Raw genomic sequence first — 11,711 nt, 5'->3', positions numbered from 1 at the left:
CTTGCACCCAAACCACTGCTTTCCTTCAATCCTCCCCACCCAAACCTAGACCTTGCTGACATACAGCTCTCCCAGTGACACCCAAGATAACCAAATTAAATGTCTTTTTGATGCCGTGGGTTCTGACTATCCATGGTCAGGAACAAGAGTCAGTCGAGAGTCTTCGGGGCTCCACTTCAAGGAATATAGGACTGTGTTCCCCCGGAAATCCTTGCACAGGATGCATATAAAACACCTACCTAGTCTGTGCACTGTGTTCCACTGCCCTGGGACCAGAGTGCAGGACAGCTTCCTCTCCTGCCCCTGGAAGACATAACTCTCTCTGGTTTGTCCATGATCCAGAAGGAAATTCTCAGAGCAATTGACCATGTTAGACTTTGCTCCCACCCCTACGGCACCCTGTCTCCATGTACGGGCGTGTCACCCCTCAACATCATGGTCATCAGCTGCACACAAGGAGTACCGTGACGAGAGAACCCCAGCCACGGGGGCCTTGGCCCCTGCAGAGCCTGGCCCAGGAGCCGCCCCACCCCCTCATCCTTCTGCCACTTGGGGCTGGCAGGCTGGCCCAGGTCTCAGGGCACCCCTCCCCGCCTTTTTGCAGGACAGCGGCCGGTAGACACAGTCCCCAAAGGCTGCGTGGCCCCGGGTCCTCGTGTCCTCACTGCTCACACAGAGGGCCTTGCAGGGAGCAGAGTTCAGCCGCTGTGTGGCCGTGAGGGAGCCGCCAGCAGAGTTCCCCTGGCCTCAGGACCCTTCTCTCACGTTCCCGAAAAACCAAGTGAATGCATGAGTGCACATCATTACTTTGGAAAAATGACACACGGCACGGGTAAGAAGCAAAAGTGAACAAGGTTTATTTTCCTATTTGCACACTCCAGCTGTTGCCTGCTCCACTTTTGCCCTTTCCAACAGGTTCCAACGCCAATGCCCTGTGATTTCATCCAGAATCCAAACAAAGAGGGAAGGTCTCCCAACTTCTTTACAGGACATGACAAAACTCTTAATTCTTGAACTGGGGAAGTAAGAACGCTAAGGGGGGAGGGGAGGTGCATGTCACTCACACACTGGGCTGAGAAAACCTTGTATCCCAAGGAACAAACATTAGAGAGCTTCATCAAAGACAACAAGCTCTGTATTTCAGGGTGATTGCAGAGCCCAGGCCCCCAGAGAGGCTCTCGGCCATGCTCTCCCCCAACCTGCCCTGGCCCTAACGCCCAGGACTTTCTCTTTACACACCCAACAGGACAACACCGGGAGGAAGCACCCTAAGGCCTTCCTTCATGCCAGCCCCACCAAGCTTGGAAAGGGCCTGGCCGCCTCTGGGGCTGTGGCCCCCTCTTTCTTATCTCAGAATCTGTTCACACAGGGCCAGGGAGGAAACCACGAGGCTGCTACTGACTTGGAACACGTAGTCCATGACCTGCAACTTGCTGGTTTCCTCGTAGGCCCTGGGCCCCCACAGGAACTCGTAGCGGACAGGGTCGCTGCCCGCCACCAGCCGGCACTCCAGGTAGCCTTCCTGCACCCAGACATTGGTGAGGAGGTCCCTGGGCTCCCCATAGACGATGTGCTCCTGGCCATCATACACCCCCATGACCCCCAGGGTCTCCCACACCTCCTCCTCGGGGGCACAGTCATCCTCCAGGACGATCAACCCCAGGACCAGCACCAGGAGGCTGGTCTTGGGCAGGTCCCCCTGACCGCTCACCGTCCCATCCCAGGTGAGGCCCAGGACGATGTTGAGGTCGTAGGAGTCCTCCCTGGGATCCACTTCAGTCACGTCTAGGCCAAGGACCAGGCGCAAGCATATGGACGCTTCGCTCAAGATGATAAGGAAGTCGTCCTGGAATGCTGGGGTGATGACCTCCAGCATCTCTGCCTTGCTGGTGGGCTGTTTGGTGCGATACTTGAGGAGCAGGAACATCACCAGGGCAGCCGTCTTCACGTGAAAAGTGCCCTGGGGCTGCTCATCTTCCTGCTCTTCAGGTGGGTTTGACCCCACCATCCCTGGGCCATTGGGGCCAGCAGGCTGGGGCTGGCCAAGGCCAATGGATGCCCAGCCACAGGGGTATGGGTCAGCATCTTCCTGCCCTTCACTTCCACTTGAGCCCACCTCCCCTGGGCTATAGGGGCCGGCAGGCTGGGGCTGGCCAAGGCCCCTGGCTGCCCCATCATAGGGGGAGGTGATGGCACTCTGAGAGCTCTGGAGAGGACTTGGGGACCCCTCAGTAGTAGACCCCTCCTCTGGGGGGCCAAGGAGGCCATAGAAAGAAAAGGAAGGGGAGGAAGAGGACAGAGAGGGAAGAGACCAGGGAGATGGAACCTGCCCCTCCTCCTCAGCCCTGGACTGCAGGGCATCCAGCAGGCCCTGGGCTTTGTCCGGGTCTTCTCCCAGCTCCCAAAGCTCATTGCTCTTCCCGAGGGACATGGTGTCAGATTCGGGCTGACCTGAGGAGACAGGAGGGAAGGCCTGTCAGGGGGCAGCCCAGCCAGGACACCCCGAGTGCCAGGGCTGACAGGGGGCCGTGCCCGGCTCCCCTGCAGAGGGCTCCCCTGTGTTGGGCTGGGAGAGCCCCTAACACCAGGCTCAGAGAGAGCATGCCCCTCACCTGGACAAGTGGCACTGACCTGTGCCTCCTCAGCTTTGTGTCCTGAGGGACCCCCGCCTCAGACCGAGGCCTCTGCTGCCAGTTCTTGAAGTCTCTGCAGGACGGAAGGAGGAGGCACCTCAGGGTGCAGACTGCCAGCCCAGCCCTGGGCCCCAGTGTGGATAGGAGGGCTGGCTCGCACTCTGGGAGGTCCCCAGCAGGCCAGGTGCGGGGGTCCCCTCCTTTGCCTCTCAAGGGACTTCCCTGGCCCTGTCTCTCTCAGGCAAAGTGTCCCTGCAAGACCACAGGGCCCCGACACTCCACAAAAGGAAGCCAGGGGCCCGGCTGTGGCCACACGTGCCAAAGTCTCCAGTACTGGTCCTGGATCATGCACAAGGGATGGGCCAGCTCTGGCTTACATCTGGGCTGGGATGGGGCGCCTCTCACTCTTCACCTGTACCCCACGCAAGGCCTGGGAAGACTCCCCAGCTGTCCCTGAGGCCTGGTCCCTAGAGATCCTGATGTGGGAGGCATTCCCTCATTCCCCTCATTTCTCACCTCGACCCCTGCCAGGACCGGGATCAGGGCCAGGGCAGGGCACCTGCCTCCTCTGCTGACCTGAGTCCAGACCCTCAGGCCCAGGCCCTCCCCTCCCTGAGCCCAGGGAACTGGAGAAGAGAAGGGGCTCCATGGCACAGGCCCCACCCCAAGTTCCATTCCCAGGGCTGCCAGGGAGGGGCACCCAGATTTCTGGGACATCCCCTCCTGGGCCTGAGGGCTGGCTTGGGAGCCACTCATTCCTTCAATATAGGGTGGGCGGGCTGAATCTTGGCAGGCCCTAGGACTCTTGGGTATCTATCCCCCAGGTGAGCCTCCTCCCAAGCCCTGACTGGGACCTCTCCCAGTGGGGTCCTCACCTCCCTGAGAACTGGGAGAGGAGCAGGAGGAGGTACCCTGTTGTGTCCCGTGTCCCCATCCAGGTGGGTCACAGCCGCATAACCCCCCGCCCCCAAGTCCCCCAGCAAGATCAGGAAGGGCAGGCCTGGATTCCGGCCCCTCTGCCTGGGGCGCGAATGCCCTCAGGCTCCCGGGAGGGTCCTCAGCATTATCCTGCCAGGGCCTGCTCTTCCTCCAGGCCCCCAACCTCCCATAGAGGACACGTGCCCCTCACACCAAGACCTCACCCTCCCCAGGTCAGCCCACCTTCCTGTCGCCCACCCGCCCCAGGGACAGCATGCCACTGAGGGCCAGTGCTCTCCCATCCTCCATGGGCTGCCCATGGGGCAGGGACCCACTCTGTTGCACTGGCTTCTTTGCTCTCGGGCCAGGTGGGGCAAGCCAGGGTGTCCCCAAGGTCCTCACACTGACTCCCCGCAGGCTGCGTGCCCTCCACACACACCCTCACCAAGCACCTTGGAGGCCCTGTTCCTTTTTTTTTTTTAGGCCCTGCTCCTTTGAAGCACAAGCCCTCAGGCTCTAACACCCACAGGTGGACATCAGGACGGCAGCATGGGCTTATCCTACAACAGGGCCTCCTGCCTCCTGCCTCCCTGGACTGCACGTGCTAGGGCCCAGGGTCCATCAGTCCTCCCTCTGGTCCTCACCTTCAATCACACCAGGCCCCGGGCTGGCCCCCAGCCTGCTCCTTCCACCAAGCCCCCAGCCTCTAGGAGACCTGGCTGGCAAGCCAGGGGTGCCCCAGGTGATCATCGGGCCCCGGGGACCCCCAGGACCCAGTCTAGTGTGTGTCCCTAGGGCTGCAGTACCCTGTGGTCCTGGACTTGGCCGCCAGCCACATGTGGGCCATTGCCTCCCACCCCACCCGACTCCACCCGCCCACACCCTGGAGGCAGTGCTCCAGCTCAATGGCCACAGTGTGGGAGGCCCTGTCGCACCAGGCAGCTCGGGACTTGTCCACCCCCGCCCCCGGCAGCCTCCCGAGGCTGAAGCAGGGGCAGGGCCGTGGTGCTGGGGGCTCCCTGGGGACCGACACCCTCGGGGGGACTCAGTCCCCCAGGGGTCCTCGCCTCCAGCCCTAGCAGACCCCAGGCACCTTGGGCAGCCATCCCGAGGCCGGGCCGCTAACACCCAGGTCCTCCCCTCCGCCCGGACCCCACCGGGGACAGGGAGTGACCGTCTTTCCATCAGGACAGCGACCCAGCCCGGGGGGCTTCCCAGGGCTCACAGAGGGGGCTGAGCTGGGGGGCGGGGGACAGGCTCCCTGGGCCCTTCTTCCCCACCCCTGCTGGCGGGGCTCCCTGCATGCCTGGGCCTCTGCCTGGCTCCACTATCTGCTGGCCCATCGGCTCCCAGACACGGACACGAGGGGCGGGCAGACCTTCGGGGACCCGGATGCGCCACACGTGCCAAAGTCTCCAGTACTGGTCCCGGTCGGGATATGCACACAGACACGTGGTGTGGCCCCGTCCCGCACTCGGCCTGCTTCCCAGGACTGACTGTGGACTGGGGTGCGGGGTCCGTCCGTCCTCCATGGACATCCTCGCCAGGAACCCAGCAGGACCTGGGCCCACCCTCTGCCCGCTCAGGGAGGCCCTGCTCTGAACACCAGCCTGCTGGTCTCTCAGAGCCCGGATGCGGAAGTGGGGCCTCACCACGTGTTCCCAACCGCACCCACGACCTTCCCGGGACCAACTCTGGGCTGGGGTGCGGGGTCCCCCGCGCCTCTTCCGCATCCTCACCAGGATTCCCAGCAGCACCCGGGGCCCTCCCCTCTGCCCACGTGTCCTAGGCCCTGCTCCTGACGCCAGGTGCCCCGTGTCTCGGGAGGCCCGGATGTGGAAGACTGGTCATGCTGCCGCCGGGCTGCCCACCCAAGGGCGGGTCCCGGTCCCCCCGCCCCCCCGCGAAGGGCCTCACAAACCTTGAGACTCTCCAAGGGTTCCCTCTGACCCAAAAGGTCCCTCCCTCCCTTCCCCTTAGCCCCTGGACCCTCCCTCCGCCCCCCTCAGCGATTACTCCTGCCACACCAGGCCTCAGGCTCTCAGGTACCCGGATGTCCCAGGCCTGCCTCACCCGCCGCCACCATCCGGCCCCATCCCGCTCCTCCGCGGCCTTCCCGGGCTCACCGTGGGCCCTGCCCTCTGCCGGGTCCCCTCTGTCCCCCTCAGGGTCCATCCCTCGCCTCCCCTTAGCCCCGGGACCCTCCCCTCCGCCCTCAGCGTCTGCTCCCGCCACACCAGGCCCCAAGCTCTCGGGTACCCGGATGTGCCAGGCCTGCCGCACCCGCCGCCACCATCCGGCCCCATCCCGCTCCCCCGCGGCCTTCCCGGGCTGACCGTGGGCCCTGCCCTCCGCCAGGTCCCCTCTGTCCTCCTTCGGGGTTCGTACCTCGCCTCCCCTTAGCTCCTCAGCCGGGGACTCTGAGCACCTAAGAGCCGCTCCTAGTGCCAAGTCTCTCAGAGACCCGGATGTGGTTTTGGGCCCTCATCACGTGTTTGATACCCCATCACCCGCCCCTCACCTTCCGGGGACTGACCCCCTGGAGTCTAGGGTTCCGCATCCCGCCCCTCCTCCCAATGCTCACCGGAAATCCCAGCGGCGCCTGGGTCCCCCCGCCCCCCTCTGCCCCAGGCCCCCGTTCCTGACGCCAAGGAACCCCCAGTCTCTTAGGGACCCAGACGGGAAAGTCTGACTGGCACCTGCCCAACAGAAAATCTCCAGTCGGCCCGGGATTGGGGGTGTGCTCCCATCACAGGAGACCCTCCGCCGGGTCCCTTCTGTCCCCCTTAGAATGCATCCTTCGCCTCCCCTTAGCCTCTGGACCCTCACTCCACCCCCCTCAGCGTCTGCTCCCGCCACACCAGGCCCCAGGCTCTCGGGTACCCGGATGTGCCAGGCCTGCCGCACCCGCCGCCACCATCTGGCCCCGTCCCGCTCCTCCGCGGGCTTCCCGGGCTGACCGTGGGCCCTGCCCTCCGCCGGGTCCCCTCTGTCCTCCCTCGGGGTTCGTACCTTGCCTCCCCTTAGCTCCTCAGCCGTGGACTCTGAGCACCTAAGAGCCGCTCTTAACGCTAAGTCTCTCAGAAACCCGGATGCGGAATTGGGCCCTCATCACGTGTTGACGCCCCATCAACCCCCCCCCCCCACCTTCCGGGGACTGTCCCCCTGGAGTTTAGGGTTCCGCATCCCGCCCCTCCTCCCCATGCTCACCGGAAATCCCTGCGGCGCCTGGGTCCCCCCACCCCCCTCTGCCCACCGTCCAGACCCCGCTCCTGACGCCAAGGAACCCCAGTCTCTTATGGACTCAGACAGGAAAGTCTGGTTGTCCGGCACCTGCCCAATGGAAGACCTTCAGTCAGCCCAAGGTGGCAGGGGCTGCCATCCCTGGACCCTCCGCCGGGTCCCCTCTGTCCTCAGGATCCATCCCTCGCCTCCCCTTAGCCCCGGGACCCTCCCCTCCGCCCTCAGCGTCTGCTCCCGCCACACCAGGCCCCAGGCTCTCGGGTACCCGGATGTGCCAGGCCTGCCGCACCCGCCGCCACCATCCGGCCCCGTCCCGCTCCCCCGCGGCCTTCCCGGGCTGACTGTGGACCCTGCCCTCCGCTGGGTCCTCTCTGTCCCCCTTAGGGTCCGTCCCTCGCCTCCCCTTAGCCCCGGGATCCTCCCCTCCCCCCTCAGCGTCTGCTCCCGCCACACCAGGCCCCACGCTCTCGGGTACCCGGATGTGCCAGGCCTGCCGCACCCGCCGCCACCATCCGGCCCCATCCCGCTCCTCCGCGGCCTTCCCGGGCTGACCGTGGGCCCTGCCCTCCGCCGGGTGCCCTCTGTCCTCCCTCGGGGTTTGTACCTTGCCTCCCCTTAGCTCCTCAGCCGGGGACTCTGAGCACCTAAGAGCCACTCCTAGTGCCAAGTCTCAAAGAGACCCGGATGCGGAATTGGGCCCTCATCACGTGTTTGATGCCACATTAACCCCCCGCCCCCCACCTTCCGGGGACTGACCCCCCCTGGAGTCCAGGGTTCCGCATCCCGCCCCTCCTCCCCATGCTCACGGGAAATCCCTGCGGCGCCTGGGGCCCTCCCCCCGCCCCCCTCTGCCCACCGTCCAGGCCCCGCTCCTGACGCCAAGGAACCCCAGTTTCTTAGGGACCCAGGTGGGAAAGTCTGACTGGCACCTGCACAACAGAAGATTCCAGTGGGCCTGGGGTTGGAGGGCTCCCATCCCTGCAGACCTGCTGAGTCCTCTCTGTCCTGCTCAGGGTCCATCCCTCAGTCCCCTTAGCCCGGGACCCTCCCTCCCCCCTCAGCGTTGCTCCCGCCACACCAGGCCCCAGTCTCCCGGGTACCTGGATGTGCCAGGCCTGCTGCACCTGTCGCCTCCATCTGGCCCCATCCCACTCCTGCACGGCCTCCCGGGCTCACCGTGGGACCTGCCCTCTGCCAGGTCCCCTCTGTCTCCCTCAGGGTCCATCCCTCAGTCCCCCTAGCCCCTGGACCCTCCCTCCCCCCTCAGCGTCTGCTCCCGCCACACCAGGCCTCAGGCTCTGGGGTACCCGGATGTGCCAGGCCTGCCGCACCTGCCGCCTCCATCTGGCCCCATCCCACTCCTGCGCGGCCTTCCCGGGCTGACGTTTCTGAAGTCCCGAGTCCCTCCATCATCCCTCCATATCCTCACCAGGAGGAACTGGTTCCACGCTCTGTCCACCTGAGGGATACCCTGCTTCTGAATCCAAGGGCCGTCAGTCTCTCGGGAAACCTGGATGTGGAAATCTGGCTGTGCTGCCCCCTCCCTGCGGTTCCCCCTCCCAGCACAGGGGCCCTGCAGGCCTGACATCGCTGATGGCCTTCTGCTGGGGTTCCCTCTGTCCTCCCTCCGGGTTCATCCCTTGCCTTCCCTCCCGATACCCGCAGGACCCTCACCTCTCCTGCCTGAACATCTGCTCCTGCCACCAGGCCCACAGGCTCTCTGGGACCTGGATGCAGAAGTCACACTTGACCTTGTCCCCATGCAGCCCTGGGGTCTTTTGGGCTGACCCTGGGGCCTGACCCCTGTGAGGTCCCCTCTGTCCTCCCTGCATCATGGACATTTTCCACTTAGGTAAAGGGCGTTAGGACAGATTCATGGAAAGCTACCTCCTGGACCCAAAGTTGTCCTTGCTCTGTTTTTCATGAGTACTTTTAGTTACTGCAGAGCTTCCAGCTGCCTGATGCAAGGTTAGAGGAAGTAAATATTGAATACTGGTGGACCTATGCCCAGCCTTAACATGGATGTCAGGAGCAGAGTATTAAAAGTAACCCGGGATCCCTGGGTGGCGCAGCGGTTTGGCGCCTGCCTTTGGCCCAGGGCGCGATCCTGGAGACCCGGGATCGAATCCCACGTCGGGCTCCCGGTGCATGGAGCCTGCTTCTCCCTCTGCCTGTGTCTCTGCCTCTCTCTCTGTATGTGTGACTATCATAAATAAATAAAAAATTAAAAAAAATAAATAAATAAAAGTAACCCAAAATGATAAAAAAAAAAAAGTAACCCAAAATGGCATATATATGCCTGTACTCAACCAGAAATCCACCTATCAGAGGAATTTTTCCATGTTTCCTTACAAATTACATATATACATACATACATATAGATATGCATATGTGAATCAAGTTGCCATAGGTCATTCACTGACACAGAATGTGAAGCGTGCCCCCTGCCTGGGCCTTCCACCTTCATGGATAAAACTCACAGTTCTCCAATTGCTCACATACGCGAGAATTCCAAGGGAAACTAATATTGAGGGTATCACCATGGACGTCTCTTCCCAGGTCCAAACACCATCTTGGAGGTGGGGATGCTCTCAACAGGATGATCCACGGGGCTTCCTTCCTAGGAAACGTCTATCAGGAGATTCCCCAGCCCATGCATGCGCCTTCTCCTGCCCTGGAACCCACCCTTCCTCACCAGTTGAATAAGAAAAGGCGCCATCTCCACAGGATGCCCACCCACCCCGCAAACACGTGCACCTTGGGCCAGTCCTGGTGACACAGGCGAGCCATCATGCCACAGCACGTGACTCGCGCCCCTGCTACGCCACGACCTCAAAAGCCCCGGGAGGCCTCCTGAGCCAGGGACACTATCGTTACACAGTAGGTGCTCAACCAAACGCGACTACATGATTTGTTATGACAACTGACTTTATCGCTGGGAGGAGTTTCTGAGGTCACATTTGCCTTGGAATTCTTTGAACTTTTTCAAGCATCTCTTGTGTGACACCTACTTCCAAATACTTCCAAATACAGGACCACGTCTAGTTTTCAAATGATTCTGTAATCTCAGCGGGGACGATTCGCTTTATGCATTTAATGGCCAGAGGCTACTACAGAGTAAGGTTCTGTGTTGGGGGAGAGAAGATGATTCCTACCTGTTCTACACGGACCAGTGATGACTCATTAGCGGGCCAGGTCCAAGAGGTAGACAGAAGAACACGAGGGGAAAACCAGGGGAAGGCGCTGTCATTTGGGAAAGTGCTAAGTCTGGAAACATTGCCAGCACCTGGGCAGCCAGTTCCTGAAGACCTCTGAGGCTCAGACAGAAGAACTCTAGGTTAACGAGCCCACAGACACGACCCAAATCCTGTTTGATTCTCATTGTCACCTGCCTTCCGTAACCAGGTCTCAGAAGCATCGACACGGCAACCTTCCTTTTGTCACCTGGGAGACACCACGCTGTCCTCACTCCTGATGTAGGAGTCAGAAGGCTGGCCACATGCTGGGCAGGGAGAGGACAGCGTGGACTCGACATGGCTTCACACCAGGGTTCTAGTCTCTGCCTCGTCACTCACCAGCCATGTGATGCTGGGAAAAGGACCAACCCTGAGAGCCTCGGGGTTGTCACTGGTGAAGTACGTGATTTGGAGCCGCCCCACCCTATCGGACGACAGCAATGTGTGTTTTGGGGACGGGAAGCACCTTGCACAGCGCCTGGCATATATTGGAACCTGGATGAACGGCAGCTATGTTGAATGCTGTCCTGACCCCGGGGCCTCCCGCGCTCTCCTCTGGGATAGGTTTTGTTAGCCCGGCCAGAGTTAGAGTACCTGCAGCTCAACCTGACCTGGAACAGCTAATCGGCCAGAGAGGGTGCTTCAAATATGAAACTCAATCCATTTTCTAAATCAGGGGCTGTATGTGGGCTATAGGAGGCTATGTGTGGAACTTGGGTGCGGGGAGTTGTCCCAGCTGGATACAACACAGAGGTGCGACAAGCCTACAGTTCGAGTCAAAGACCGACTCCTTCCCTCCCTCCCGGCTGCTCTTGCACCCAAACCACTGCTTTCCTTCAATCCTCCCCACCCAAACCTAGACCTTGCTGACATACAGCTCTCCCAGTGACACCCAAGATAACCAAATTAAATGTCTTTTTGATGCCGTGGGTTCTGACTATCCATGGTCAGGAACAAGAGTCAGTCGAGAGTCTTCGGGGCTCCACTTCAAGGAATATAGGACTGTGTTCCCCCGGAAATCCTTGCACAGGATGCATATAAAACACCTACCTAGTCTGTGCACTGTGTTCCACTGCCCTGGGACCAGAGTGCAGGACAGCTTCCTCTCCTGCCCCTGGAAGACATAACTCTCTCTGGTTTGTCCATGATCCAGAAGGAAATTCTCAGAGCAATTGACCATGTTAGACTTTGCTCCCACCCCTACGGCACCCTGTCTCCATGTACGGGCGTGTCACCCCTCAACATCATGGTCATCAGCTGCACACAAGGAGTACCGTGACGAGAGAACTCCAGCCACGGGGGCCTTGGCCCCTGCAGAGCCTGGCCCAGGAGCCGCCCCACCCCCTCATCCTTCTGCCACTTGGGGCTGGCAGGCTGGCCCAGGTCTCAGGGCACCCCTCCCCGCCTTTTTGCAGGACAGCGGCCGCTAGACACAGTCCCCAAAGGCTGCGTGGCCCCGGGGTCCTCGTGTCCTCACTGCTCACACAGAGGGCCTTGCAGGGAGCAGAGCTCAGCCGCTGTGTGGCCATGAGGGAGCCGCCAGCAGAGCTCCCCTGGCCTCAGTACCCTTCTCTCACGTTCCCGAAAAACCAAGTGAATGCACGAGCGCACATCACGTTACTGTGGAAAAATGACACACGGTACGGGAAAGAAGCTAAAGTGAACAAGGTTTATTTTCCTA

The 11,711-nt window shown here is 61.5% G+C and overlaps 1 protein-coding gene across 12 annotated transcripts; it reads right to left on the bottom strand.

The window, feature by feature from the left end:
* Nucleotides 1–833: 833 nt before the first annotated feature.
* On the bottom strand, nt 834–7,493 carry LOC144307602 (melanoma-associated antigen 8-like). Of its 12 annotated transcripts, none has more exons than XM_077887501.1 (3): nt 7,399–7,493; nt 2,613–2,706; nt 834–2,451 (listed from the first exon to the last, which is right to left on the bottom strand). In XM_077887501.1, exon 3 carries the CDS (start codon nt 2,429–2,431, stop codon nt 1,346–1,348), a length of 1,086 nt encoding a protein of 361 aa, XP_077743627.1. In that variant the 5' UTR covers nt 2,432–2,451; nt 2,613–2,706; nt 7,399–7,493; the 3' UTR covers nt 834–1,345. The 12 variants fall into 12 exon arrangements, with proteins under 12 accessions (XP_077743627.1, XP_077743619.1, XP_077743622.1 ...); XM_077887493.1 differs by having other exon boundaries at nt 2,632–2,706; nt 7,399–7,492; XM_077887496.1 differs by lacking the exon at nt 7,399–7,493 and adding an exon at nt 7,347–7,371 and having other exon boundaries at nt 2,632–2,706.
* Nucleotides 7,494–11,711: the final 4,218 nt, after the last annotated feature.

The sequence above is a fragment of the Canis aureus genome, chromosome X (assembly GCF_053574225.1).
Source record: "Canis aureus isolate CA01 chromosome X, VMU_Caureus_v.1.0, whole genome shotgun sequence".
NCBI classification, from domain to species: domain Eukaryota; kingdom Metazoa; phylum Chordata; class Mammalia; order Carnivora; family Canidae; genus Canis; species Canis aureus.
Note: the sequence above shows the minus strand (reverse complement) of the source record. Positions and strands in the feature narration are given on the sequence as shown.